The sequence below is a fragment of the Crocodylus porosus genome, unplaced genomic scaffold (assembly GCF_001723895.1).
Source record: "Crocodylus porosus isolate Cpor-Errol unplaced genomic scaffold, CroPor_comp1, whole genome shotgun sequence".
NCBI lineage: Eukaryota > Metazoa > Chordata > Crocodylia > Crocodylidae > Crocodylus > Crocodylus porosus.
Window position 1 is genome coordinate 191363528 of NW_017728886.1, and position 26087 is coordinate 191389614.

General features: G+C 39.3%; 1 protein-coding gene across 1 annotated transcript in view; it reads right to left on the bottom strand.

The window, feature by feature from the left end:
• The window catches only part of CDH2 (cadherin 2), a 188292-nt gene that overhangs the window by 12830 nt on the left and 149375 nt on the right, over positions 1–26087 (bottom strand). The window contains exon 15 of the mRNA XM_019547330.1: positions 9049–9213. Coding sequence (XP_019402875.1) covers positions 9049–9213 — 165 coding nt within the window. The remainder of the gene's footprint in view (positions 1–9048; positions 9214–26087) is intronic.

A 26087-nucleotide genomic window follows, 5' to 3' on the forward strand; every position in this document is an offset into this window, starting at 1 on the left:
GAAGACAGAGAAGGAAATCCCCCCGAGACGCAATTCTTTTTTACTGCTTCTGAACCACTTCCTCATGTAGCTCCAAGCTTAAAGGCTCAATCTACTCCTTGAGTTTTTAGAATATTGAACAAATACCCTACACTATAAACTCTGAGAAGCTTATCAGGGAAATGGCCACATAGAGGACTGAAATGTAGAGGGCACAGTAAATAGAGCTCACCAGTCTTTTCAGCCCTGAAATTCCTTCCACTAGATTGGCAGTGTTTTCTGTAAGGCTATCAACTGAAGGATCTATTTCAGCAGGCATTGACGAGAAATAATATGTCTGCCAAAATTCACTAGGACTTAGTGAAGAGTTTGAGTTGAATGTGAGGCCCCTGTCAAGCCTCTCACTCTTAAATTAGTTTTAACTATGCTTTATGTACTGACAAAATTCTCCTCCCGACAGAAACGATTATCTGAAGGAACGAGTACCTCACTGGAGGTTATCCTTTTACAGTAGAATTTGTCTGATATAGTATAAGAGATCTTAATCTAAACTGAATATTGTAGGTTTAATCACATAACTGACTACTGTACAGGCACTGATTTTCTAGAAACAGCCTATATAGCTAAACTCCTGGACACATTCATGGAGAGATGAGGCTTAAGGTATAAACCTAAAGCAAACTGTATGGTAGCAGCTGTACATCTGAAAGTACAGAAGCAACCAGATGGTACATTAAAAAAGCAGGCATTTGAAGGTGTGGCAAATTTAGCCCAGATTCATCCAGAAACAGATCTGCCAATGCTGGGACAGGTATAAATTGTTTTTAGGGGCTGTCACGCATTCATACTTTTTAAAAATATGACACAGTTTGACATGCCACTGGTTATCCCATTTCTATGCCTGTAGTCTAGTCGCTGGTTCAAGCCATCTAGTTTTGGGATAAACTCAACCAAGAAATGCTTTGATTTTCAGATGGTAAAACTTGCAACTGAGCAAGTTATTAATGGTTTGTGAATTATCTGATCAGAATAACTGTAATTTTTTTCATGCTCTCAGTTTTTCATTCAAGCAGCCCTAATAAGGACACAGAAGTAAGGGGAAATTGTAAAAAGGCTGTAATTGGTGTAGGTCTCATTTGACCTGTCAATGACTTAAAGAATCTCTTGAAGTAGAAACAGAATTTTATTTACTAGACTACAACTGGATCTATACCGCTAAATATTTTCCTTTTCAGCCAGACCCCTTAAGCTTGCTCAAGGCAACAGGATGTGGATGACCAAGGAGGAAGAAAAAAGGCTATTTCAGCCTATGAAGTTGTGCAAAAATACTAGAATCAGAGATATCTTGTAAAAGGTATTCACAAAGCTGGCCTGGAGCAGAACAGACTTTGCTGTAGTTTTCAGAGCTGATTGTGCACAAGCCCAGGGGGCTCGATGTGATGCACTTGAGGGTGCTGAGACTCTCAGAGTTGGCTGATGTGATTGCAGAGCCGCTGGCCATTATCTTTGAAAACTTGTGGTGATAGGGAGTGGTCCCATACAATTGGAAAAGAGCAAATATAGTGCCCATCTTTAAGAAAGGGAGGAAGGATTCAGGGAACTATAGACCAGTCAGCTTCACCTCAGTCTCCAGAAAAGTCATGGAACAGGTCTTCAAGGAATCAATTTCTAAGCACTTGGAGAAGAAGGTGATTAGGAACAGTCAGCATGGATTCACCAGGGGCAAGTTGTGCCTGATCAACATGACTGCCTTCTACAACAAGACGATTGGCTCTATGGATATGAGGAGAACAGTGGACATGATATACCTTGACTTTAGCAAAGTACACTCCCATGATGTTCTTGCAAGCAAGCTAAGGAAGTACAGGTTAGATTAATGGAATATAAGGTGGTCAGAAAACTGGCTGGATCCTTGGCCTCAGAGGGTAGTAATCAATGGCTCAATGTCTATTTGGTAGCCAGTATCAAGTGGAATGCCCCAGGGGTTGGCCCTGGGGCAGGTTTTATTCAATGTCTTCATCAGTGATCTGGAAGATAGGGCAGAGTGCAACCACAGGAAGTTTGCATATGACACCAAGCTGGGGAGAACAGCAGATATGCTGAAGGATAGGGCTAGGATTCTGAGAGACCTATACAAATTGGAGGATTGGATCAAATGAAATATCATGAAGTTCAGTAAGGGAAAGTGCAAAGTCCTGCACTTAGGACAGCACAATCCCATGCACTGGTACAGACTGACTGGCTAAGCTGCAGCTCTGCAGAAAAAAGGACCTGGGGGTTAAAGTGGACAATAAACGGAATATAAGCCAACAGCATGCCCTTGCTGCAAAGACGACTAACAGCATACTGGCCTGCATTAAATAGGAGCATTTCCAGCAGACTGAAGCAAGTGATTCTTCCCCTCTATTTGGCATTGGTGAGGCCACATCTGGAGCACTGTGTCCAGTTGCACATGACTTGTGAGGAGAGGATAAAGGAACTGGGTTTATTTAGTCTGGAGAAGAGATGACTGAGAGGGAATATAATACCTGAAGAGTAGTTACATGGAAAACAGCAAAATAAGGAGCAATGGTTTCAAGTTGCAGCAGGGGAAGTTTAGGTTAGGTATTAGGGAAAAAATCTCTCACAAGGAGGGTAGTAATGCACTGGAACAGGCTACACAGAGAGATTGCTGAATCTCCATTCTTGGAGGTTTTTAAGACCTGGTTAGACAAAGCCTTGGCTGGGATGATACAGCTGGGGATGATCATGCTTTGAGAAGGGGGGTTGAACTAGATGATCTCTTGAAGTCCCGTCAAATCCTAATTTTCCCTGATTTTATGATCCTGCCTCTGGATGCCCAGCTTGTGAATCTGACCCAGGATCGCTCAGCAGACATCCATAGACAAAAACAACTTTCCTACCCAACTGTGGAAAGACTCTGTCAGACATGTCCAACGTGAAGCCCACATTACAAACTCAATAACCTTTTCTCAAACTGAAAGTTGGCTTTTCCTGGTTTAGAATCTACAGCTAGTAGTGGATAAAACTGTTGGCTCCACTGAGTTTATAATATAGTACTGCCAGGGAAGATTCATTGTTCCAGAGGCTGCACTTAATGTGCAAACTACTGCCTTGAGAAAAGGAACCTAGAGGTAGCATATATTTAATACAGCAGCTCTTCAAAGACAACAGACTTTTTCCCTTCAGTTTGGCAAAATATTTTTGCAGAGCACACATTTAACAATGAGCTATTTTTGCCCCTCTGTTGCTAAACTTTCATCAAATTGACCCCACCTACCAGATACTTTTGTAATCCGTTCATATGCTCCATGACTAACTAGCCTTTTTTTTTTTTAATTATTTTTTTAAAATGTGTTCATTACCGCAAGGAGTCACAGTTCAATGGAGCCAATAGGGTCATATGGACTTGGATTTCCCTTCTGAAGAATCAAAAGATGTTCAATGGATGGATAAACTGCCTGAACTGCAGAGTTACAAACTTTACAAAGATATGCCAAGTTGAAACGTTTCTCTCTTTGTCCTCTTTAGTTACTACGTCTACTGTTAACAGAAGACAGAAAGGAGAAAGGACAGAGTTTTTACCCAAAGGCCACATGACAGAGGAGTTTCAGTGACCTTAAAATTATCTATATTAAATAGCTATAATGTTCTTATTTTATTTATTAACAAGTGAAAGACATCTGTAAATGACAGAGTACTGAATGGAAACTGAGAATGGTTTTGAGCTTCTATTTTCATTAATTCCAATTTTTAATCAGATTGCATAAACTTCTGGTAAGGAGAGAAAGAAGAAAGGAAAAATAAAAAAAAGATCGAATCAACCTACCTAAAAACGGGAGGTTTTTTGACAAGAGAATACACTGAAGGACCTGATCCTGCAACAATATCTAGTATCAGCTGTTAACAGCAACAGACTTTAAAACGAATTGGGGATCCCCACCACCTTATGGGACAAGGTATTAGTTATTGATGTAAATTTACTTTGCTTCTGGTTGGATCTTCTGTTGATTAGAAATGTATCTTTAGCCATAAGCACTTTACCACACTACAATTTGTCTAATATTTCTACTACAGACATGGAGAAGATTTGTTGGGGAGGGGGAAGTAGCAACTCCAGTTCAATACTGACTAAACAAAACCACTGCAAGGTATGTTTAATTTGTGCTATCAAGCAAATCTTAAAGGACTAAGTGTTAATATTATATTTCACATTCTGTAGGTCATGCTTTTTAAAAAAATCATATCTACAGAGGTTTCTTAATACCACATGACTTACTTCAATTGACTTGTTTGTACACTGGTCTGGAAGAAAAGATTCAACCCCCCCACCCTTTAAATTAGACATTCATCTGCCCATTGAAACAAAGAAAATAAGAAGTCCCCAAGGTAATTTTGGTTATTTGCCTGCAAAGCACATTATGATGATAAATCATGACTGAAATTGTTTTAATTTAGAAACAGGCTACGTTGTTAACTGTAACTTTATAAACATTTCCAAAATATTTTAATAGCATTTCATATTTGTAACAGCTGTTTTCAGCTGACAAGCCATTAGAACAGTACAACGGACTCACTGACAACATCTGATCAGGTTAGGTAAATTTAATGCAACTGATGACAATTAGGTGGTAATATATTACACAAGAAATAAACAATCTATGGTGTCAAGGGAAAGAGGGCAAAAGTTGATTTGGTAGGTATTCTCTTTCTGTTATATTTTGGGATTTGGTAGCAAGAATGGGGGGTGGGGAATCACATAATTTCTTTCTAAAAATAACAATCTTTCTCAATGCAAAATAAATTAGCTATATTACTTTTCTCTGGAATTCAGGAAGGATTCAGGTTTTCTTCATTTTTATTTATTTTTGGAGAAGCTTTATAAGATTAAGCCATCTCCAATTTCTAGCCCTTAAAAGAGTTCCTTTGCAACTGAAGATAACTGGCTCATTTGCTGGTTGGTCAAGCATAACATTGTGGCACTGGGGATCTCTGACTGGATGCCACAGTGTTTAAAAAGAAAAAAAATCCAATGAACTTTTTTGCAGCTAGACTCCACATCTACAATACCTGCTTGGATCAGAACTGATTAGAGTGTCTTCAATTTAGATAGCAGTCTTACTTGCACAACATAATCCTTGCCATCGTCACTACCAACATTTTAATAAGATTCTTCATGCAGAAAATAGATTGGTGAAAAATTCTTGTACAGGAATTCTAGAGCTGTGGACCAAGGGGCCAGTTTTACCAGTTATGGGATCAAGAATTTAAGTCTCTCTCCATTCTTCACTGTTACTTTATTTAGGGCTTGTGCAAGCAACTTTTCATTTCTTTTGGATGGTCAGAGTCTTCACTTGGGATAACTGACTTGTAAATACAATTTCCTTGCAGCCACTAAGTTTGGGTTCTTGCTTTTACAGCAAATTGCATTGAAGTCAAGGATGAGTAACTTATACAACTACTGAGAGAGCTTGCCTAAACTTTGAACCCAGTGCTTTTCACATCAAAAGTCAGGATCATGCTCTCAGACCAACAATCTCCTGTAGTGTCCACAAAGCAGATACTCTTGTCTGAAGACAAGACCTCCTTTGATGTTTAGATTCTCATGTGTTAAGCCGCTGATCCTGCAATGGTAATAATATCTGCATGGTCAGTAACGAGGCAACACAAAGACTTCCCACAGGCTGTCCTTTTTCTTGAAACCTATGGCCTTTTGGGGAGAAGTCCTTTTGGGGTTACTGGTGTTTTGCTGTTCATTGGTATTAAAGGAACCAGGGAAAGAACCCGAATGTACAGCTTCTGCATTCAGTTGGGAGGTACAGAACGTTGCTGGAAAGGAACCACGTAGAGAGACAGGAACTCTGTCTTATGTTTCTCATAAATGACTGATGTCTGGGCCAAACTGGGGTGCAGCTTTGGTTTTTGGTATTAATGCTTCCCCTAGTGTTTTTAGAAGGGAACTAGCACCCCTTTACTTTTCATCTGATATCCTGATTATAAACTTAAGAGATTACCAGGAATTTGAAAAGATGTCTGCCAGTTTCCCAAATAGATTAACTCTCTTTTTGCATACTTAAGGAAATACTTGAGGAAGTATTAGGGACCTTATTCTAAAATAAAATCTTGATTTTTGTTTTGTTTAAACCACAAGACATTTTTTCCTTATGCCTCCAGTAACAAATGGTGGTGTGTAGTTGCCCAGAAGACATTCAATGCAAAGACCATCCTTGAACTTTGAGGCAGAGTTCAATGGCAGGGATCCATTTTCTTCCCATTCCTTCCCTGCACAGTGTGTGTGTGGAGGGGAGTGGGGGGGAGGGATGGGGAGCAAGGGGGTTAAGTTAGTTAAAATAGCCAGATAGTTAAAATATTTGTATTTTTGATACTAGAGTCAAAGATTCATCAGAATACACATATGTAGAGCAGGCTTAGGTTTGGAAAGCCTGAAGCATAAGCTTCTAATTGAAGGAAGGGCAGCAGAGCCACTGATGTTTCCTCACACCTATTTAATATGCAGCCTAGGACCCTCCTTTATTGGGATTCCTTCCCAGGGAAATCCTGGTGCTACTTCCTATAGCAGATATATAACTACATAGAGTGGAGAGACTGATATGTGTAGCCTCCCCTCTATCTCCAAGCCCCATCCCTGCTAGCCAGAAATGAATATAGCCACAAATGAGTATAATCCTTTGAAGCTCCTAAAATTGCTGCCTTGCACTTATTTTGCTGTTCTGGAACAGGGTAAAGGGATCATGTACAAAGGTCTTGTACTGGAGGATCTGGACAGCTGGAACTTCAATCTAGGGATTCTGCTACTGAGGACAGAAGGCTGGAACCAAAATGGCGTCACTACTGGTGAAAAACTAATTGAAATGATGGAACAAATGGTTTAGGAGAAGTCCAACCTCCAACTTGTTTAACTGGCAAAACTTCTGGTAGTTGAAAATCAAGAGCAGGACTTGGTCCTGAAGCCTAAGCAACAATGCTGAATAGCCTGAGTTCAAGAAAGAAAAGGGGGAAGATGGAGATATGACGTGCTAGAATAATGCACTGGAGTCAGTTTTAAAAAGGAAGATGTGTTGAAAACCTCAGCCTAAAGAGCTTAAAAAGGATTATAGACTGTTATAAAGACTTAAACATAAACATGTTTTTATTTAATTTTTTGCATATTCAAAGGTAACTAACTTGTACTTGCAGTAGTACCCATGACAATACTTACATTACTAAAAGTTTACTCATGCAAATGAAAGGTAGCTGGAATATTCCTCTACTTTGCGAAATAAAAAAGGGTGCAACAGCGAGATATTGCTCACATATAATGAGAGCTGTTAATGAAATTAGTGCTTCTGTATCTGTACTATAGCATGGATATGTGAGGTTAAAGCGAGGGGCCATCTATTATTTCAGTTAAGAATGCACATAGGCACAATACATCACTACAAGACATCAGGGCATGACAGTATAAACACACAGGAACTATGTCACAAGAAGAACTGAATGATCAGTTCATAAATAATTTATAAGAGGTTAGATTATTTCTAGGTTTTTAAGTTGACTAGAAGTGTTAAACTCCCCAGCCCTTCCCCTGCTGTATTTCTACTGGGCTGATTCAGGAATGCTCAGACAATGGGACGGGAGGGAAAGCAAGCGCTATTTGTACAAAAACTCAATCTTCTGAGTAGGACTGATATAAAAAGAGGAGGAGACTTGGTTCTGTTTGCTCACGAGCTCAGGAATGTTAAACGTGTCATTTAGCCTATGGCGCTAGTAGATGAGCTGCTAATTCAGGGGCAGGGCTTGCTGTTAAAATCTATGGTATAGCAACCCCACTGGGGATGTCTGTTGGCAGCAGGGGGTTGAGGGATAGTCACAACACCTCTTGTAGTTCCCTGATGCTGCTTGCTCTGCTACTGCTAGGTTCAAGTCTGGTTCCCAAGGAACCCTGGATTTCAGATATGGCTTGTGGGGGTCAGGAGAGTTCAAGATCCCTGCTCTAGCTGGTCAGGCATGCATGGAAACGGTGAACAGAGTGCAGTAGCTTACCCATCCCTCCTTCATAGTACAAAAACATTTGTAGGATACAGAACTGAAAGAGGAGTGAATCACTGTATAGTGTGATTTTGCTTCAGAAGTCAAATCAATGATCATATGAGCATTTTTGCAGTATCTGCCCTGCTCAAGTCAGTCACCTTAATCCATATATTCAACCAAAATCAGAGAATGTCATTTACAAGCATGCCACATTTTCATACCCCAGTTTATTTTTCTTCTTATGCTGATGATTATTTACTATTGTTTCTGTACCAAATAGAAAGCATAAAGAACACACTGAACGGTCTTTTAAGTTCTACAGAGACAAGGTCTGTTTACAAGTGATGAAAAAATATTATGAAGAAATTTTTCTTTGAAAACCTAACAATATATGGTATATTCTGAATCTTAGTTTACTCAGATCTGTCTTTTGTTACTCTGAATGAATCTGAGAAAGCAGAGAAACTCGTAAAGCTCACTGACAAGGCAAGTACTTAAAACACTTGCATAACATTTAATTTAGCTGCCCTGTTGACTAATCTTCATAGGCACTAATCTTATTCGATGGAACCCTTTCGGTCTTTTTGAACGTATTGAATTTCAACTATTATCTGGATTCAAAGGGCAACGTGTAAGGAAAATCAAGATGAACTTCTTCCATTATTAAATTAATCTGAATTAATACGTGAATTTAGTCTAAAGTATAATTTTGTTAGTCAATTTATCACTTGGAACCCATGGAATAATCCCTCTTGGAGATATTGTGGTTACGGCTGATAACATATTATGAATGTAATTAATACAAATGTACAAAAGTTAATTGGTATATCTTTCCTTTCTGTTTGAATGAGTTAATTAAATTTGTCTGCACTTAGAAGGGACATATTTACTTCTATCTAGCAAGATAATTTTAATTGTATAAGCAAGTTTTAAAAAGTTATTATGTTCTAAATGTAATAGCTATTCATGCAGAGTGCAATTATCAACATATAAAAAGCCGATCAAATCTTGCAAGGGCACCGTTTTTTTCTTTTTTACCTCATTAATGAAATCTCCGATGTCCCCAGGATGAGGAGCAGCTGATCTGACTGGGTACTGAGGTTCTGCATGGATTGGTCTTTCATCAAGCCGTCTGATTCCAACAGGTTTGATGGCATCTGGTTCTACTGTGTCAGGCTGCTGAAGCTGGCTTAAATCATAATCCTATAAAATGTGAAACAAAGACAATGAGTCAGGATAATTTAAAATAATTTTGTAAGAGGAAAAACCAGAAGGAAAATAAAATAATAAGGACACTTTCTGCAAAAGACAGATACCTTTAGAGGAACATTTATGGAAAGTACTTCCACATTCACATCCCAATAGAAATTCACCAGTTACACAATATTCTATGAATCTTTCTATCATTTCTTTCATACTCTTTTTTTTATCTACCTTTGCAATATTATTCCAGCTATCTGTATCCCATCAGTTTGTAAAGCAGATCATCAATTTCCCATCAAGAAACAAGAATTTGGAATAGTATTCTTAAGTGACTAAACAGCTTTCCTAGTACAGTATACGTTGATTTGCTGCATAAAGCGAAGCTGACAAAACTGACTCATATTTTTTAGAACAAATAAATGTCAGGCACACTTATTCTGTGACAAAAACAAGTGCAGAGCTCTGCACAGTTTTATAATTCATTCAGAGAATGAGTTTAAGACTGCTTGCTGATTTCATGTGGCTTCCTTAATATGAAAGCCAAAGGGGGAAAATGTCACGCAAAGTACAAAGCTTCCCAGATTTGGCCTTAATTCTAATCACTTTCTGAAGATTACTCTTGGATCTGATCATTAACTACTTGATTCTGCAGTTTCAAAATCTAGCTGACTGGTAACACTAGCAGAGCATTAAAATTCTATGTCTGTGGAAGCAAGGAACCCTTTAACTATCTTAAATCCATAAACGTTCAACTAGAGAAGACTGACTGAGGCTGTATTTGAGCTGCTGCTATTATTGTTTGTATTAGTGCCTAGGAGCCATAGTTATTCACTCCATTGCATTGGGCACTGTACATACGGCAAAAAGCCATCCCCTGCCTCTCGAATTTACAAATCAAAGCTAAGCTCATAAAATGTACGCCAAACCTGTCCCTTGTGTACAAACAGTCAAAGCAACCTTACTGCTCTGTTTCATGCCAGCTGACCACTGACCCATGATCCATTTCCAGCAGTCAGGTGTCCCTGAAGCCAAATTCCCAAGTTCTTAGTCAGATCCCATCTTCTTCCCCATAGTGGGAATTAGGTGCTGAGAGGTGTGGAAATAGCGCTATGACACTGAGGCTATTTTGGGAAATCCTCATGTACCAGGATCCATTGGCTCTTTTGCTTCACTGGTTTGGGAACTGGAATTTAAGTCATCTTTTGCAGAGCAACGTGCTCCATCTCCCTTTCATTCTAATTAAACAAAGATATAATTCTTTAAAATGACAGCCCTAGTTATACTTCCAGAAATGGTATGTAGTAAGTTAAAATGTGCCTAGTGTATTTCTTAAAAGTGTTAAACATCCCATAATATCATTTAACAACTCTACTTTTCAACAGAAGAAGTCAATATTTAAAGATTATTAACTTGTAAATCTTATCTTTCTGGACACAGGTTCCTCCTTGTATAGAAGGTTATATTTTTAAAAGTTTCTCAGTGATTTTGGCACCTAAGTTCCACTGGTTTTTAATGCAGCACAAGTGCTTTTGACAATGCTATCAAATGACTCCTCTGGAAAAGACTCATGCTATTAAGTAGGCAGGCAGACAGACAGGTCAAGGCTGGTTTGTTAGGGAGAACTGTGTTAGAGTACTGTATATACTACCTCCCTTACTTTGCTGTTCAGGGGATGACAGCTTTTATAGCAACAAATATGTAGTCAAACAAGTGAAGCAGTTCTGGGAATGGAGTTGCATATGCTTGAAATTTGTCATCTGTTTTCTAATTAGATTGTTAGCTCCTTGGGGCAGTGACTGTGTCTTCTTCTCTACAACCCTTAACATGTCAAATAGAATAATAAGGTAATTTGTACTGAATAGTTAAAACTGATAAGAAGTAAGAAAAAATGAAGAAAGAGCTCCTAATACTCTCCCCCCGCTCCCCTTTTTGGGAGGAGGGGGTTAAGTAAACTACTTTAAGAATGAGAGGAAAATTTAAATTTTGGAAAAATTAAACATGGAATATAAATATGCTTCTCATACCTGTAGAGAAGACATATGGGGAAAAACATTAATGGGGAAGGACAGACAAATTCCCTGATTTTTATACTAAATATTTCCACAGAGCAGAATTCAAACAAGAATAATTAATGTTGCTTTGATGCAACTCTGAGACCCTTTATGATGCAACTCTGAGACCCTCTACATTTTAATTTATTATTATAAAGTAAAAAAAACCAACAAAAAACCAAACAGTTCTTTTTAAATAGAAACCATACCAGCAATGCAATATCAAACAACCAAACATAATATTTTCATTTTTTTCCCTGTTAAGTTTCCAGGCAGCCCTGAGCGCTACAGTTAAAAAGGTTATTACTAATCTTCAGCGGGCAATACGAATGCCACACCACTTCTTCCACACATACCTGACCCTGCCTTCTCAGGGTTAGTAATACTTCCTTGCCTGCTTTCCTCCTCTGAAAACTCATATATCTTTGGAATGACACTATCAAAGCAGGCACATAACATTCACCAAATGCATACATTTTGCCTATTACTCTAGGTTCTAGGATCTCATTTAAATTAATGCCAATTACATGTTAACTGTGTAAGGCTGTTGCCTTGGTGCTTTAAGAAGTTAGGCAGCCTGTTGAGCCGCAGGCAGGTGGGGTTCAAGGCCTAATTGGAAAGTCAGCTGACCCAGGGGCCAGCAGGTGAGGCCTGGTCTGATCAAGTGGATCACCCGACTGAATGAGGGCTGGGCTTAGACAGGGTCTGAGAGCAGAGCGGTAATTTCAAAATTTTGGGGGCTACCCTATGATAGAGGTCCACACCGCTTCAAATAATTCAGAATTTCTGCACAAACACAAGAACACAGCAGCCCTCAGAATAACTGTTCTTTACATCCTTCCTGAACAGGGATCTGAACAAAAGATGTTAATTGCAGAATGGAGAACCTTACATCAAGAATAAGTTATCTGAAGCTAATTCTGCTCAATTGTATTTAATTGCTGCAAGAACAAACAGGGAAAAAGAAAATGGCTTAAAACACCCCATGTTATTTAAGACTTTATAGTTTAAAAACAAATCCTGAAAATCACAAACATGAAGCCAGCATAAGACATGGGACGCAAGAGATTTGTACTCAACTTGCCTGTGTCATGAAACAGACAAGACATCTGTGTTAGCAAAAACCTCTGATCAATCTTCAAGGATAGTCTCAAGCAGAGACAGTCAATACAGTTAACCTCAGGGGTGACAAATTAATGGAAAATTGTGGAATATATGAGAAAAAGGACACAAGCAGGGGTAGATAAAAGCCTCTACACTTTCTACAATTCTAGGATTGCAGAAAAAAACTTCTAGAAACTTCAGTTTGCTCTCAGATCCTCTGAAGTCAAGGGGGTAATCAGGGAGTGAAGTAAAGCAGTTTGGTCCTATTCAGTGAATATTTCTGACTAGAGGCTGGATTATTTGATCAACAGAAGCAGCATATGATGCCTGCCAAATGTTTTGTGAGTTTTGTTTTGCTTGCCATCATCTTTTCTAACTTTTATGTAGCCTGAGCTGATACAATTCCTAAATTAACACCCTCCTCCCCACCACCCCTTAGTGCTTGGACACCATTTAAATCAAACAGATTCATTTGGGGACTTGGCATCTCATTTCCCAATACGCCTTCAGATTAGGCTCAATAGAAAGAACCCATGAAAGTAGTAGTACTGGTATCATGCCAACAAAATTCTCAATCCAGATCTTCATAGGTAAGAGAATACCCGATACCATCAACTTGAAATATTTTACCTTTCATCACTATTAAATACTGAAATAAGTTAGCTAAAGGCAGATTTTTTCAGGTTTGTCCATGTAGTGCACCTGACACCCCTTTGTGCACTGACAATCTTACTGTTTTGTTCACAGAGGCTCCGGTCTCATGGAATAGCATCTTTAGTATTGTGGCTCACGCCCAGCAAAAGAACCCAACAACAAAGCAAAAAACCCCCCACAACTTTACCTTAAGCATTTTTGTAATAAGAAAGGATTAAAAAAAAGAAAATAAGGATATATTAAAAAGAAACTATCAGAAAAAAATAGCCTTTTTAAACTGAGATAATTAAAAAATAAGCAAGTTTATGGTGTCCTTTTAAATCATGGATAGTAGTGACTTTATTAGCTTCCGACTGTGCACTCAACATCTTTGAGCAAAGATTTGGGTCACTGTTAGATCCTGTCTTGTGTTTCTGAAATGAGACCCCAGCTGTGACGTATATTAAATGTGAACTAACTGTCCAAGCCCTAGAAATTAACCAGTTCCTAACTAGGAGGTAGTTGAAAGGGGTTAAAATTAAAAAAAAAAAATCTGGATGTCCAATTCTGTAGCAGTTGGGAGCACAGATCAAATTTCTCACATAACACACACACAATAAGATATAAGATATAATGGCTAATTTAAAGTCCAATGAAATCATTCAGACACAATCAAAACTTAGCTAGAGAGGTCCATTTAATATCCCTTCAACCTGCTCCTAAATACTTTCCTCCTGACACAAAAAGGCAATTGTCCACACATAAGCACTCACTCCAAGCAAGTGAAGCTTCCTTCCTTGCAGCTGGAATCTAGGAAGAAGTCATTATCACTAACTGGGGGGCAGGAAAGGTGTTTTAAGAGCAAAACCTCTCCCATCTCCCGTTTCTAACCTCTCAATCTGTACAATCCCGTCAGAAAATGGGGAGACGCTACAAATTGGAAGTGGTGGCATAGGAACACTGCTTACCAGCGTCTAGCCCTTTTCATTTGTTTTTGCTTTACACAGCAAGGAAGTCTATGCACAGTGCTGTACCATAGCCACATGGTCTCAGAAGGCTACCTATTATATTACTAGGACATTAAAACAGCAAATATGGTAATTTTAATTAAATGCATACATCTAAAAACTCATATGATAGATACTAAACTCTTTGATCCAATCATTAGGAAGAGGGGAGGGGAAAAAAAAGAAATCTACAATGAACAAAAAATGTACCTACACTGATCTCTCCAAAGAAAATAAAATATTTGTTTCATTTAAACACATTGTGCATTTTAGGATGAATATAATCAAGAATAATCTCTTAAGTAATTCAAAGAACAATGACTGACCTTCTAATGAGCATGTGACACTGCTGCAAGTAGAAAAAACTAATTATACAAAGGATACATAACTAGAATCTAGGTTTCAGTAAGTGCTCCTGAGTGCAATACAAATTATTTTTATGTAAGGTCCTTTATGCTAAGCATCTTAAAATGATTTACAATGGAAAAAACCCTTATCTGAGTATTAATAAAAGAAAAAATACATATATTTGCAAAGAATCCAATTAACATATATTATTTCTGAACAAAAGCTTAAATATTAAAATACTCTCAAGTATATATAAATTATATGGATGTGCATGTTTGATGTACCATAACAAACCCTATATAATTATATTCTAGGGTATTCAGGCATATTTAATGTATGAAAACTGACAATAAATCTGACTGGGGTATACAATACTTATACCCACAAAATGGTGAACGCCTTATCTGCATGTACACATACACGGTACACTTAGACCTTATAAACTATTAGGACTTCTGAAGAATGAAGCTTTGAAGTGGGACAAATTGTAGGTTGAAAGCAGATAGGCACAGAGGATGAAATAATAGAAAACTAGCAGCTGAAAAGGTTACACTCACTCACCATAAAGGATTTATTGCTTTGTCTGCTTGCTGATAACTGCACACATCTACAGGGATGTGTATGTCTGTGGCCATGCTGCATGTTTTTTTGTATGTATACTAAGAGATACTATAGGGAAAATCCACTGTCACTTTTGGGGTCACTTTATGCACCGACAGAGCAGTATTCCAACCATGTAACTGCTATTTTTTGCATTAAATGCAGCTTGTGATCCTATTTCATGTGCCATATAGAGGGTGTAAGCATCCACACAGCTACTGAGCATCCTAAATAGATTCTATACTAACAAGGCAGGCATGTGGTTCTGTATAATCACACCTGAGATTAAGTCCTGAAATTGTAGTGCCTAGAATCGTGGTCTCTTGCTTCCTGGCCAAGTGCTTTAACCACTCAGCTATTGTGACTGAAATACTTACGGGATTCTGTGTAATACCTGCTCAGCGTATGGGGATACAGAACAGCATGCCTGCCTGACCAACTTGCATCTTACCACACATGCTCAGTAGCTGTGCAGACAACTTAAGTAATCCATCACTGCACATGGGTGCTAACAAACTGTGCACAAGTCTTAACAGTGGCAGTTACGTGGCTGGACCCTTGCTTGAAGCATCACCACCTCCAGCAGCTTTCCTAAGCTGCCCCAGAGAACAGGGTACCTCCCTTGACACATGATTTCATGGTTCCTAAACCTATAACTAATTAAAGCAAACACACAACAACATGCTGGAGCAATTCTGATCTTCCAGAGCTCAAAACAGGATGTGTACACCTTGTTTTTTCCTTGATAGGTGGCAAGTGTATGGCTCTGAAACTGTTTGACTTTAAAATAGCATTTTTATTTTTTTATTTTTATTTTTTTAGAAAAGAAAAATTGCTGATGGGCAATGCCTGCTCTCTCTTCAGCTGTGGCTATAGACAGATGAAAATGGTTGGTTTCTCCAGGGCACGTATTATTTCTTCCTTAGCTTTATCTGGACTGCAAATCCATGCAGACCACTAGCATCTTGTTCTGGACTGGCTGTTCTGACTGTATTGAATGTTAGCCAGAGCTTAATACTTTTTTTTTTTAAAACAAATACTTTGTTGTATATTAGTTAATTGCACTGACTATAATTAGAGCAGCTGGATCTGTCCTACCTGAGGGTGCAACCTTCCTTTTGTAACCAAATAAACTGGAATCTTAATTGAATGAACTGAACAGCAACCTCAGTAAAACTGAATATGCTAGGCACACACAAGAAAAAGTACAACATAACTCCATACACTACTTGCTTCCCCTCCACCCCATCTAATCCAATTAATTTTGTAACTCAACCTCGGAGGATTGATATGCACACACAACCAAGTTAACTGTGTGTGCGCGATTACAACTGCTTTGTGTTTTGAATGCATTTTGGACTACCTCTAAGAGGATTTACCCCAATGGTTGATTATGTTATTTGACAGAACCAACCACTAATGCTCAGTCCTACCGATCGGAAGAAGCATTTAAACAGTCTTTAGCTGGTATTGTATCAAAAATTTCTAAGAAAATAATAAAAAGCAACCTCAAATGCAAAGCTATGAAGAGTTTGCAACATGCACACTGGCCCTGACCCTCCTGTATTCCAAAAGAGGCAGAACCCCCAAGCTGCTGAATTTAAGAGGCTTAATATGGGGGCATGGGGACATTAGGGTATAAGGCTGGAGCTACTTAAGAAAAGCCATGTTTGTACCAATAGCTGTTTTATATTAGCCAATTCATATTTCAGTTCCTTTTTGCTACCTTGGTTATTCCCATTTATTTTTTTACTATAGATATACCTCGAGTATTGCTGCTTAATCATTTCCTACGATAAAAAAGATAAGCTGGCTTTCTGGTTAATAATAATAAAACTGAAAGTTAAACTCCAGCTGCAGATAAAGTAGTATAAAAGCCACAAGTCCTAGATAGGATAAAAGATATTTGAACAGTTTTGTAATGGAATTATGAAAACCTTACCTTTTCTGTGGTGAGGTAAAGATTCACCAAGGAACGAACATAATTTCTCCCTATGAGCATTACATGTAGTCATTCAGAAAATAAAGTTAATTTCCTAATATGAAAAAATAATCCCACTAATTTCTTTTTAATGACAATAAATATAGATGCCTAAGGGTATCTTATAACCATCAGTTATTTTTTTCATTAAGATCTTAATATAAAGTTTGTGGCAATTTTATGCAACAAAAATGCTAAATGAGAGAAAGAAGTGAAAAACCCCTAAAAGGAGGGCAAAATTAGGTATGTTGGTAGGGATTTCCACTTTGATAAAGTAAAAGCAAATAAGTTTCTCATGTACAGGGAAAGTGTCAACAGCAAATACGTATTTAGATAAGAATTAAGACAATTAAGAAAAAAATTATATTAAAATATCTTTATATATTTTTTCTTCTGGTGAAGAGCAAAAAATAAAAAGATGGACAAAGTAAGAGAATAATCACCAGGCATTACAAATAAAGCCTGATTATTTGGGAACATACCAAATTCTAACAGTAATTTTTTTTTAGAAGTTAGATGCATTCTTGTACAAGAAAGTACTCCATTTTGTTTTAATTTTCTGATTATTGCCTCTAATCTAAATGTTACTGAGTATTATAATGCTAATGAGCACCATACATAAAGTCTTACAATCAAAATGACAAAAATGTGAGCTATAGGCTATTTTTAATAGCTTTTGAATAAGTGTCAAGGAAAGAAAGTTCTTAACAGAAAACAGACTCAAAATAATATTAAAAACATTTTGAGTTAGAAACTTGCAAAAAAAGATTAGCAGGCTAGATGGAGCGATAAGCCCAATACAGTATGTTCAAATCCTACAATACTGATGATTAATAGCATTCATTTGGGCAGTACTATTAACTTCAGAGAAGATCACTTACATATGTGTTCTTCAACATATGTAAGGGCTGTAGAATTGAGGCAATACGTAGAGATGTGCAAAGTAACCACTGTGACTTATTCAAGAAAAAAAGGTAATATTGAATATTTGTAATACAAGGACAACTACAATGTGTATGTTAGTGGGTCAACATTTAATCTTTGTCACAACTAAGTCAAATACCACAATGACTCTGTGTTAATCACATCAATGTCCAGAACTATATCACAAAATGAATTAGTGATGTTCACTGGTTGTAACTTGTATGTCTGGAACACAGTGGATACATGTGCTAAGTACATTAACACTTAGTCAACACCAGGTTCTAATATTTAGAGCTGACTGCAGTGATTACAAATTGAGTGCACATCATGTCAAGGGAGAGCACTATAGTGTCTGTCATTTGTCCATTAAACTTCCCCTGACTACTGCTGCAGCCTAAAGATCATGTAGTCTGTTGATAAGTACTGTCACTGGTAACTACAGAACTTGTCTGATGCCGACACTGGATTATGTATGTTTCAGGGGACAGACATATCAGAATACTCAGACTATGACAATATTTCTTCCTATGGAAATATGGATGAGATCCTCAGATGTGGTAAATCAATATAGTTCTACTGAGGTCAACAGTGCTATGCCACTGATGATTTGATTTCTTGTTCTGTATTCAGATAAACATATTAACAACACTGGAAAAAACAAACAAAAACAAAACTGATGCTGAAGCTACTGCCTGTAGGGAACTCTACACAGCTGAAAGGGAGCATTAGCTCCTTGTGCAATGCCATCTCTTTTGCGTATTTAAGTTTATATAAGATAGACTGTCTGACATTACATCTGACTGGGAGCTGATGGTCCATCCTCAGTGCCATTTTTGCTGGTTCCCTTTCCAGGCCATGGAACTTCGGGTGGAACAATGTTTCTTGTGTTGGCACTTTTGCACGCTCCTTGCGACATGTGGGTCCAGTCTGAGACCCCAAGGCAGTACCACTGGCCAGATGCCAGGGCTCTGTGGGCCAGGTCTTTGACACCTTGAAGTAAAGCATCCATGAAGATGAATGAGTAGAAGTCTCTCAGAGACAGATTGGCAAAGATGTGCCAACCTGAATTTAAAAGAATTGAAATGTTTGTTCAGATACGAGAAGGACAAAATAACTGCTACTCTGCTACGTAACAACAGGAGAAAGAATGTACATTAGTAAAACCTTCCCTTACTTGGGAAATACTTGAATTGCCTCAATCTAGAAGAAACCACCAGGAATGAAGGAACACAAAGCTGCCATGTAGATGTTGCTAGAAACCAACAATATTTTCTTGAGTAAACTGCAGTACCCATTGATATGATGCAACTCTAGCCACACCTCTGAGCAACTACAGAAACACCTTACCATAAATGAGATTTATAAAAATAGATGGATGTTAGGGGCTTGGGGGTGAGGGATTCTAACTGGAGCCAGCAAACAGGGGCTGCAAACATGGTAAGCAGGCTAATGATTACTGGGAAGAGATGGGAATCACTGGAAGATAATCTTTGAAGACAGGCTCACTAACCTAGGGGGAAGGGCTTTGGTCACAAACAGGAACGAAATGGCCGTGAATGTAGAAGGAGATGGCAACTTGGGCAGCAGTGAACATGAGATGATTGAGTTCAGGATAGATAGCAGCAGAGTAAGGACCGTGGACTTCAGAAAAGCAGACTCTGACTCACTTCGGGAACTTATGGGGCAGGATCCCCTGGGAAGCCCAACTGAGGGGGAGAGCAGCCCTGGAGAGCTGGCTGTACTCTAAAGAAGCTTTACTGAGAGTGCAGGAACAAAACCATCCTGATCCACAGGAAGACTAGCAAGTATGGCAGAAGACCAGTTGGCTCAGCAGGGAACTCTTCAGTAAACTCAATCACAAAAAGGAAGCTTACAGAAGTGGAAACTTGGACAAATATCTAGGGAGGTGTACAAGACCATTGCTTGAGCATGCAGGGATGAAATCAGGAAGGCCAAAGTCATAGGCGATGTGTAGGGTGGGTACGGCCACTGGTGCCCCTCCAGGATCAGGAGGCACCAGCTGCCCGTGGCCAAAGCGCAACTGGGAGTTGCAGCTAGCAAGGGATATGACAGGTAACAAGAAGGATTTCTACAAGTATGCTGGTAGCAAGAGGAGGATCAGGGAACATGCAAGTCCCTTACTAAATGGGGGAGGCAACTTTGTGCTAGACGGTGCAGAAAAGGCCAAAGTGCTCAATGGCTTTTTTTGCCTCAGTCTTCACAGGTAAGGTCAGCTTCTAGACTACTGCACTGGGCAGCACAGTTTGAGGAAGAGGTTAGCAGCCCTCAGTGCTGAAAGAACAAGTCAGGGACTACTTAGAAAAGCTAGACATATACAAATCCATGGGACCAGATGAGATACAATTGAGGGTGCTGAGCGAGTTGGCTGATAAGACTGAAGAGCTGCTGGCCATCATCTCTGAAAACTCATAGGCATCAGGAGAGGTCCCGGATGAATGGAAACATGGGATGATTTGAATTAATCACCTCTACATGGTCTGAAATGATCACCTCCACCACGAACCAGTAGGGTCCCTTCCAACCCTAATTTTTTTATTCTATTACTCTGGTTCCCCCTTCCCAAAAGCTGCACTAGTAGAAAGCTGGAATCATTTTAATTTGAGGAACTACAAGAACTGAAACCTTGTGTGGTCAATTTGGAACAAAGGGGAACCTACTTTTTTATTTTGCATAACTGGCAATTTACTTTCAAGTCTCTTAAGAAAGACTCTTTATGGAAGACTCTGCAGTAGTAAGGACTTTTTTTCTCTACCCAACTTAAACCTGCCAAGCCTGGAGGCAATCAAAACTCTTAGTGGTGATGCTGCAGGTGGCAGACCTTGAGGAAAACTGCAGGCACTCTTAAAATGCATCTTCAGGGAAGATGCTGCAAGACGCATCTTTTGAGTGTGCAATAGAAGGTTTCATTATCCAAAAGAGCTTTTCAGTAAACAATTACAAGCTGCCAAAATGATTATGCAAGACAAATGGGCCAAGGAGATGAACCAGTGTGAATTTTTTGAGTAAAGTAAGTGGAATTACCTATAACTTCGGGGTAAGCCTTCTATCAGGAGTCAGAAAGATAAGTAAGGGGAGAGTCAATGCTTGCTAACAGGTGCAACAACAGGAAATCAAAGAAAATGGGGGAGCAGAGACAAAATACAAGAAATGTTTTGGAGGGGCAAGGCCTCAGACTGCAATCTTGCAGTTGAGGTAGCCATGGTGATGGGCAGGGCTGAAAGCACTAATCCACCTCCAGTTGCTACAGCTAGAATAAAAACATGCTCTATATTAGTCCGGATTGCTGGACATATAGGTGGGGCCACTTCAACCAACAGTTCACAAAAATGAACCCCCTGGACTAGCAACAGGCTGGTAGAGAATCAAGTGCCAGCCTCAATACTTAAACATTAAATTAAGCCAAGTCAAAGTGAGCCCACGGCAAGTCACCAATCAGACTATCCTGCTTAAGACCTGTGAATTTCTGAGGCCAGCATGACATTCAGATGCTTTAGACTCCCTAGCCTGAACCCTGGGTCAACTAGGAACAGCGTTCAAAAGTCTAGAGGATGGCTCAAACTGATGGCTCCACACCACCTTAACTAGTATGCAACATGCTGAAGTGTTAACTGTGATAACACCATGGTACCAGGAGAGAGGAGGGGAGGGGAGGGAGACTCTCCATTTCGGAAAAGGAAAAACCATGATGGCAGGATACCATTTTGGATTGAAAAAGTTTATTGGACATTCATAAATCAGCAAGAGAAGGCTAATGTGCTGACTATTATAAATCTGTGATCTTCACCCTGTTGCAGGATAAAACACACAGGCCAAAGCAGGGTTGGGAGAAAGTCATGAGCCCTCACCAATGTTGTAAACATAAGGATTAAGTGTTATATAAGTAATTAGCAGAGGCTGAAAACAGCTCAGAATACAGGTTGGGGCTGCTTCCATTTTAAAAATCAGAATGGACAAATATTCCCCAGAAACATCTCTATTACCAACAAGATGCAAATCCTGAAAATTACATGCTGCTGTCCTCAAAAATTAATCTAAGAGCTTACTATGATCTACAGACAGACTCAACATTTGGTCTGTATTCAAATACTGCCACAGTCAAATATCATATTTAAAATCTCTAGCACCAAATGGCCTAATGTTTTCCAATTGCTGTTGCATTTATTCACAGGGTTTGAGAACTAAGAGATCTGTAACTGGTAAGTAGTGTTCAAAGGCAACCATTCAGACAGCTTGTTCTTGAAAACTCCACTTTGATTCCTCATGTAAAAGGCCATAAGCGAGATGATAATAAACCTTCTTGTAGGAGTTTTTCAAGTCTACAATGACGGCTCAGACAAAAATGTCTCCTCAATAAAAAGGGAAATCATCCCCTAGAAATTTGATTTTAGATGGCATGAACACCATATCTGAATGCCATGATGAACCACATGTATGCAAGTACCCCAAGGAACCATAAATAAGAACAACAAAGAAATACAACATCATTTTGGATGACTCTTTAAATATCTACTCAGAAATAAGCGGACATTTACAGCAGGCTTTGGCAGACCTGGCTGCTAACATAAATAAACATATATAAATATATAAACATTTCAAAAGCTATGCATTATGAAAACATCTAACTTTGTTAAAATACGCTGCGCTTTCACTGAGATGCAATGGAAGCTTTGAACATCTTATTCTGCCATTGAAGACAGAGGCTTTGTTTGATTGTTCAGTGCACTGGAGTCACATTATGCATCGCCTTCTACCAAAAGCATTGCCTTCCACCTTTCTTCCTCAGTCAAATCTGACATTTTTCCAAGAACACACGAGCAAATGTTAATATTGATAAAAAAAAAGCATGTTTTTCTGTTGTTCACTGATGACTTACGGATACAGGGTAACAGAATACCCTTCCCCCAACTTGATTTTAATAGAAGAGTGGCAGTTTTGTTCTGTGAAAGCCTTATTCTGAAAATAGACTAGTAATGTAATTTCAAATGCTTTTCTGGAAATGCTGGAAAAATGGGAGCTGGCAGAATAAGGCTTTCTGCTATGATTTGTGACAAAGGTACAATCATTCAAAAAATGCTGTCAATGACTAATGTCTGCTGCTTATAACGTTTTGTACACAACTCTGTATCTTACTTCTCTAAGCTAAATGTCTGGGGAAACATGATTGCTACTTGCAGGGAACTTTTTGGAACATTTCAAGTACTCAGCATTTCCTAAATTTCACATTACACTGCATAAAAAGAATTAAGAATGCTTACTACCCAGTTAAGTACAGATGGGACTTTAGATTTTACATGGTAAAATATCTCACAAGGAAAAAAAAAAAGACATAAAAATCCCAGGCTCTGAACATATGTTGAGCTTAAGAATCTGATCCCATATTACAGCCTCCAACTCAGTGGATTATTTTATCTGAGCCACATGAGGAATTACCTAGGGGCCTAGTTCTTGACTATAATACTAAGACCGTATTTCCTGAGATATCCAAGAGGTCATGGTCAAAATCCTTCAATTTTTATTAAACCTCCCCCCCACCAAACCCACAAAAAGCCACAATGTGGCCTTGTTTTCATGCATCTTTCTTGACTCAACGAAAGAGAAGGGGAGGGAAGGCAGGTTTACCAAAATAGCTGCTTTCTAGCCTTGCAAGTAGGATGTTTGGCACTTACACACAGGTAGCACATTCCCTCTCTGCTATGGAGGTGTATGCATGCACATATAGACTGAACACGAGCAATAGGCTATCCTCTAGCTGGGTAGATAAATGACTAGGTATGTGTACCCACTGGAGACTTGTACGTGCATCTAAGTAACAAAAACACAGCTTGCCAGAAATCTACAACTAATGACAGAAGGCAAAAGAGGAGGAGGAGGAGGAAGAGGGCCCTTTAGTTTTAGCCACAAAAGTTGAGCAGTTAGGGGCTTTACTCAGGAAGTGAGAGACTTGAGCTCTAGGCCCTCCCATCATCCAGGGGGAGACTGAATCTGATCCTCGCTGACTTCCTAGGACAGTACTCTAATCACCAGGACACAGATGAGGCATTAGCCAATGTCTTCTCCAGTGTGCTCTTCTTCAAACTGGGAAGAAGAGAACAAGCTAAAGTATGTTCAGCTCAACGAGATGGATGCTGACATGGAAAAGAGCAGGTCAACCTTTGTTCCCAACAGGGCCTTTCCACTGCACTGCTCTCCATCCATTCTATGCAATAGCTATTAATTACAAGAGCCAGTGACTCAGCTTTAATGGAGTGGTAGAGAGGGAATTAAATAATACCTACCTAATCTATGGCACGGTAGTTAAGAGTGCTGTCCTAGAAGTCAGAAATATTCAGGTTCAAACTCCCTCTGCATAACAAGGGCCCAGAACTCAAGTCTGGGTAAGACCCCTAACCACTCAGCTATTGGGGATAAAACAAAGGCCCACCTCTTCCTTCCTCACTATATCTATATATATATATATTTTTTAAGACTTACACTCAGGTACATGCATTTTTAAGACTTACACTCAGGTACATGCACAAATGCTTGGCCAGCATGTAGCCTACTGAACACACTTAGTCTACATACAAATGCTTATATGTCCACAGTGCAGAATCAAGGTAAAAAACACCCAGGTATGTGGCTAAAAATGCTAATTTATGCCCCACTACAAGTGCACAGACAGCTGGGATTAGATCTAATGTGCAATCAACACAATCATGCCTCCTGCCATGCCACACATCTATGGCAGGAAATGTGATTGTGGGATCGTACGTTAGATCCACTTGTACCTTACTGCCAGCGTAGCGGGAGCCTGATCATGCACTTCCCCTGCACTGGCAAAAAACATGCTCTCATGAAGGGCGCTGCAAGGTTGTGACAAAGTCCCACACCTGATGGGGCTCTTGCTCCCAGTAGCACCATATGTGCAGCCTGGACTAAGAATCCCTATACCTGAGGTGGCTCTTGGTCTCGGCTGTGCCATATGCAAGGCACAGCTGGGACCACGAATCCCTGTCAGCTGTGGGACTCAGCCCCCACAGCCATGGAGTGCTGCTGTGGTCTCCCACCTGTAGGGTGAGTGGAGCGCCCCATGGCTAAGAGATTGCAACAGCTGTGATCTTCCAGCCACTGCCTGGAGTGCTCCCTACACCTCTGTGACTGGGCAACTGCACTGGCTGAAATCTCCCAGCTGCAGGACTGTCTACATGTGCAAATTAAACCAAGGTAGAAACTGGCTATAAGCTTAATACACATTTTTCAAGCAATAACTTTATAGCTGATTGGAACCTTTTAAAGTGGAATAGTTAATTCGCACATGTAGCCAGTCTAAATTTACTGTGCAACTAATAAAGAAATTGCACAATAAATATAGCATGTAGAAGGAAACAGAATTCTGTCCTAAATATGGTTATGCTGCACTGCCAAATCAAGCTACAAAGGGACATGTGAATACAAGTGTAGTTCTTAATATGTCCCATAATAAGTCTGACCATAGGAAACACCCAAGACTGCAGACTACTTATCTTGAGAAACTGCTCAAAAATGTCTGAACAATGACTGGAATGACACCAAGGGACAAAGAGGGTGTTTGGGAAGAGAGCTCCAGGATGCAGGAAAACTTGCTGAGGTGAGCACAAGGGAGAAGATATACATAACTACTAATCTGAATCACTAAGCTGAGTCACTGGTGGACAAGAGTGGGGTGCTTTTCCTGAAGGCTTTTTAGAAGAAAACCAAATTGGCACTCTTCACTGTTCATTTTGAAACTATTGCTATTACTTCAAAATATAATAATAATTTTCACAAACTCTACTGCTTTTACTCAGTGATTGAGAAGTACTTTACTATCGTTACATTTTACAAACTTCGGTTGAAGAAGCAGTGCATCTTACCGGGCTCAGAAGGATCAATCATCTCCTCGTGTGGTCTTTTTATCACAAAGTAGTGGTAAAAAGTCTACTTGAAAACTTCATGAAACTTCCCCCTCAGAATTTCTTCATGCACCTTCCCTGAAAGGTAGTTTCTAACTTCATGTTGCACGGAAAAGTGTTGCCCAGAAATCTTACAACACTCTAATTTCTGTGGTTACAATAAGCTGTAGTCACAAGGGGTTCCAGGAATATACTAGGGGAAAAGCTAGATAGTTTCATAGTTTCATAGTAGCTAGAGTCGGAAGGGACCTAGGTAGATCATCTAGTCCGACCCCCTGCCTTGGCAGGAAAGAGC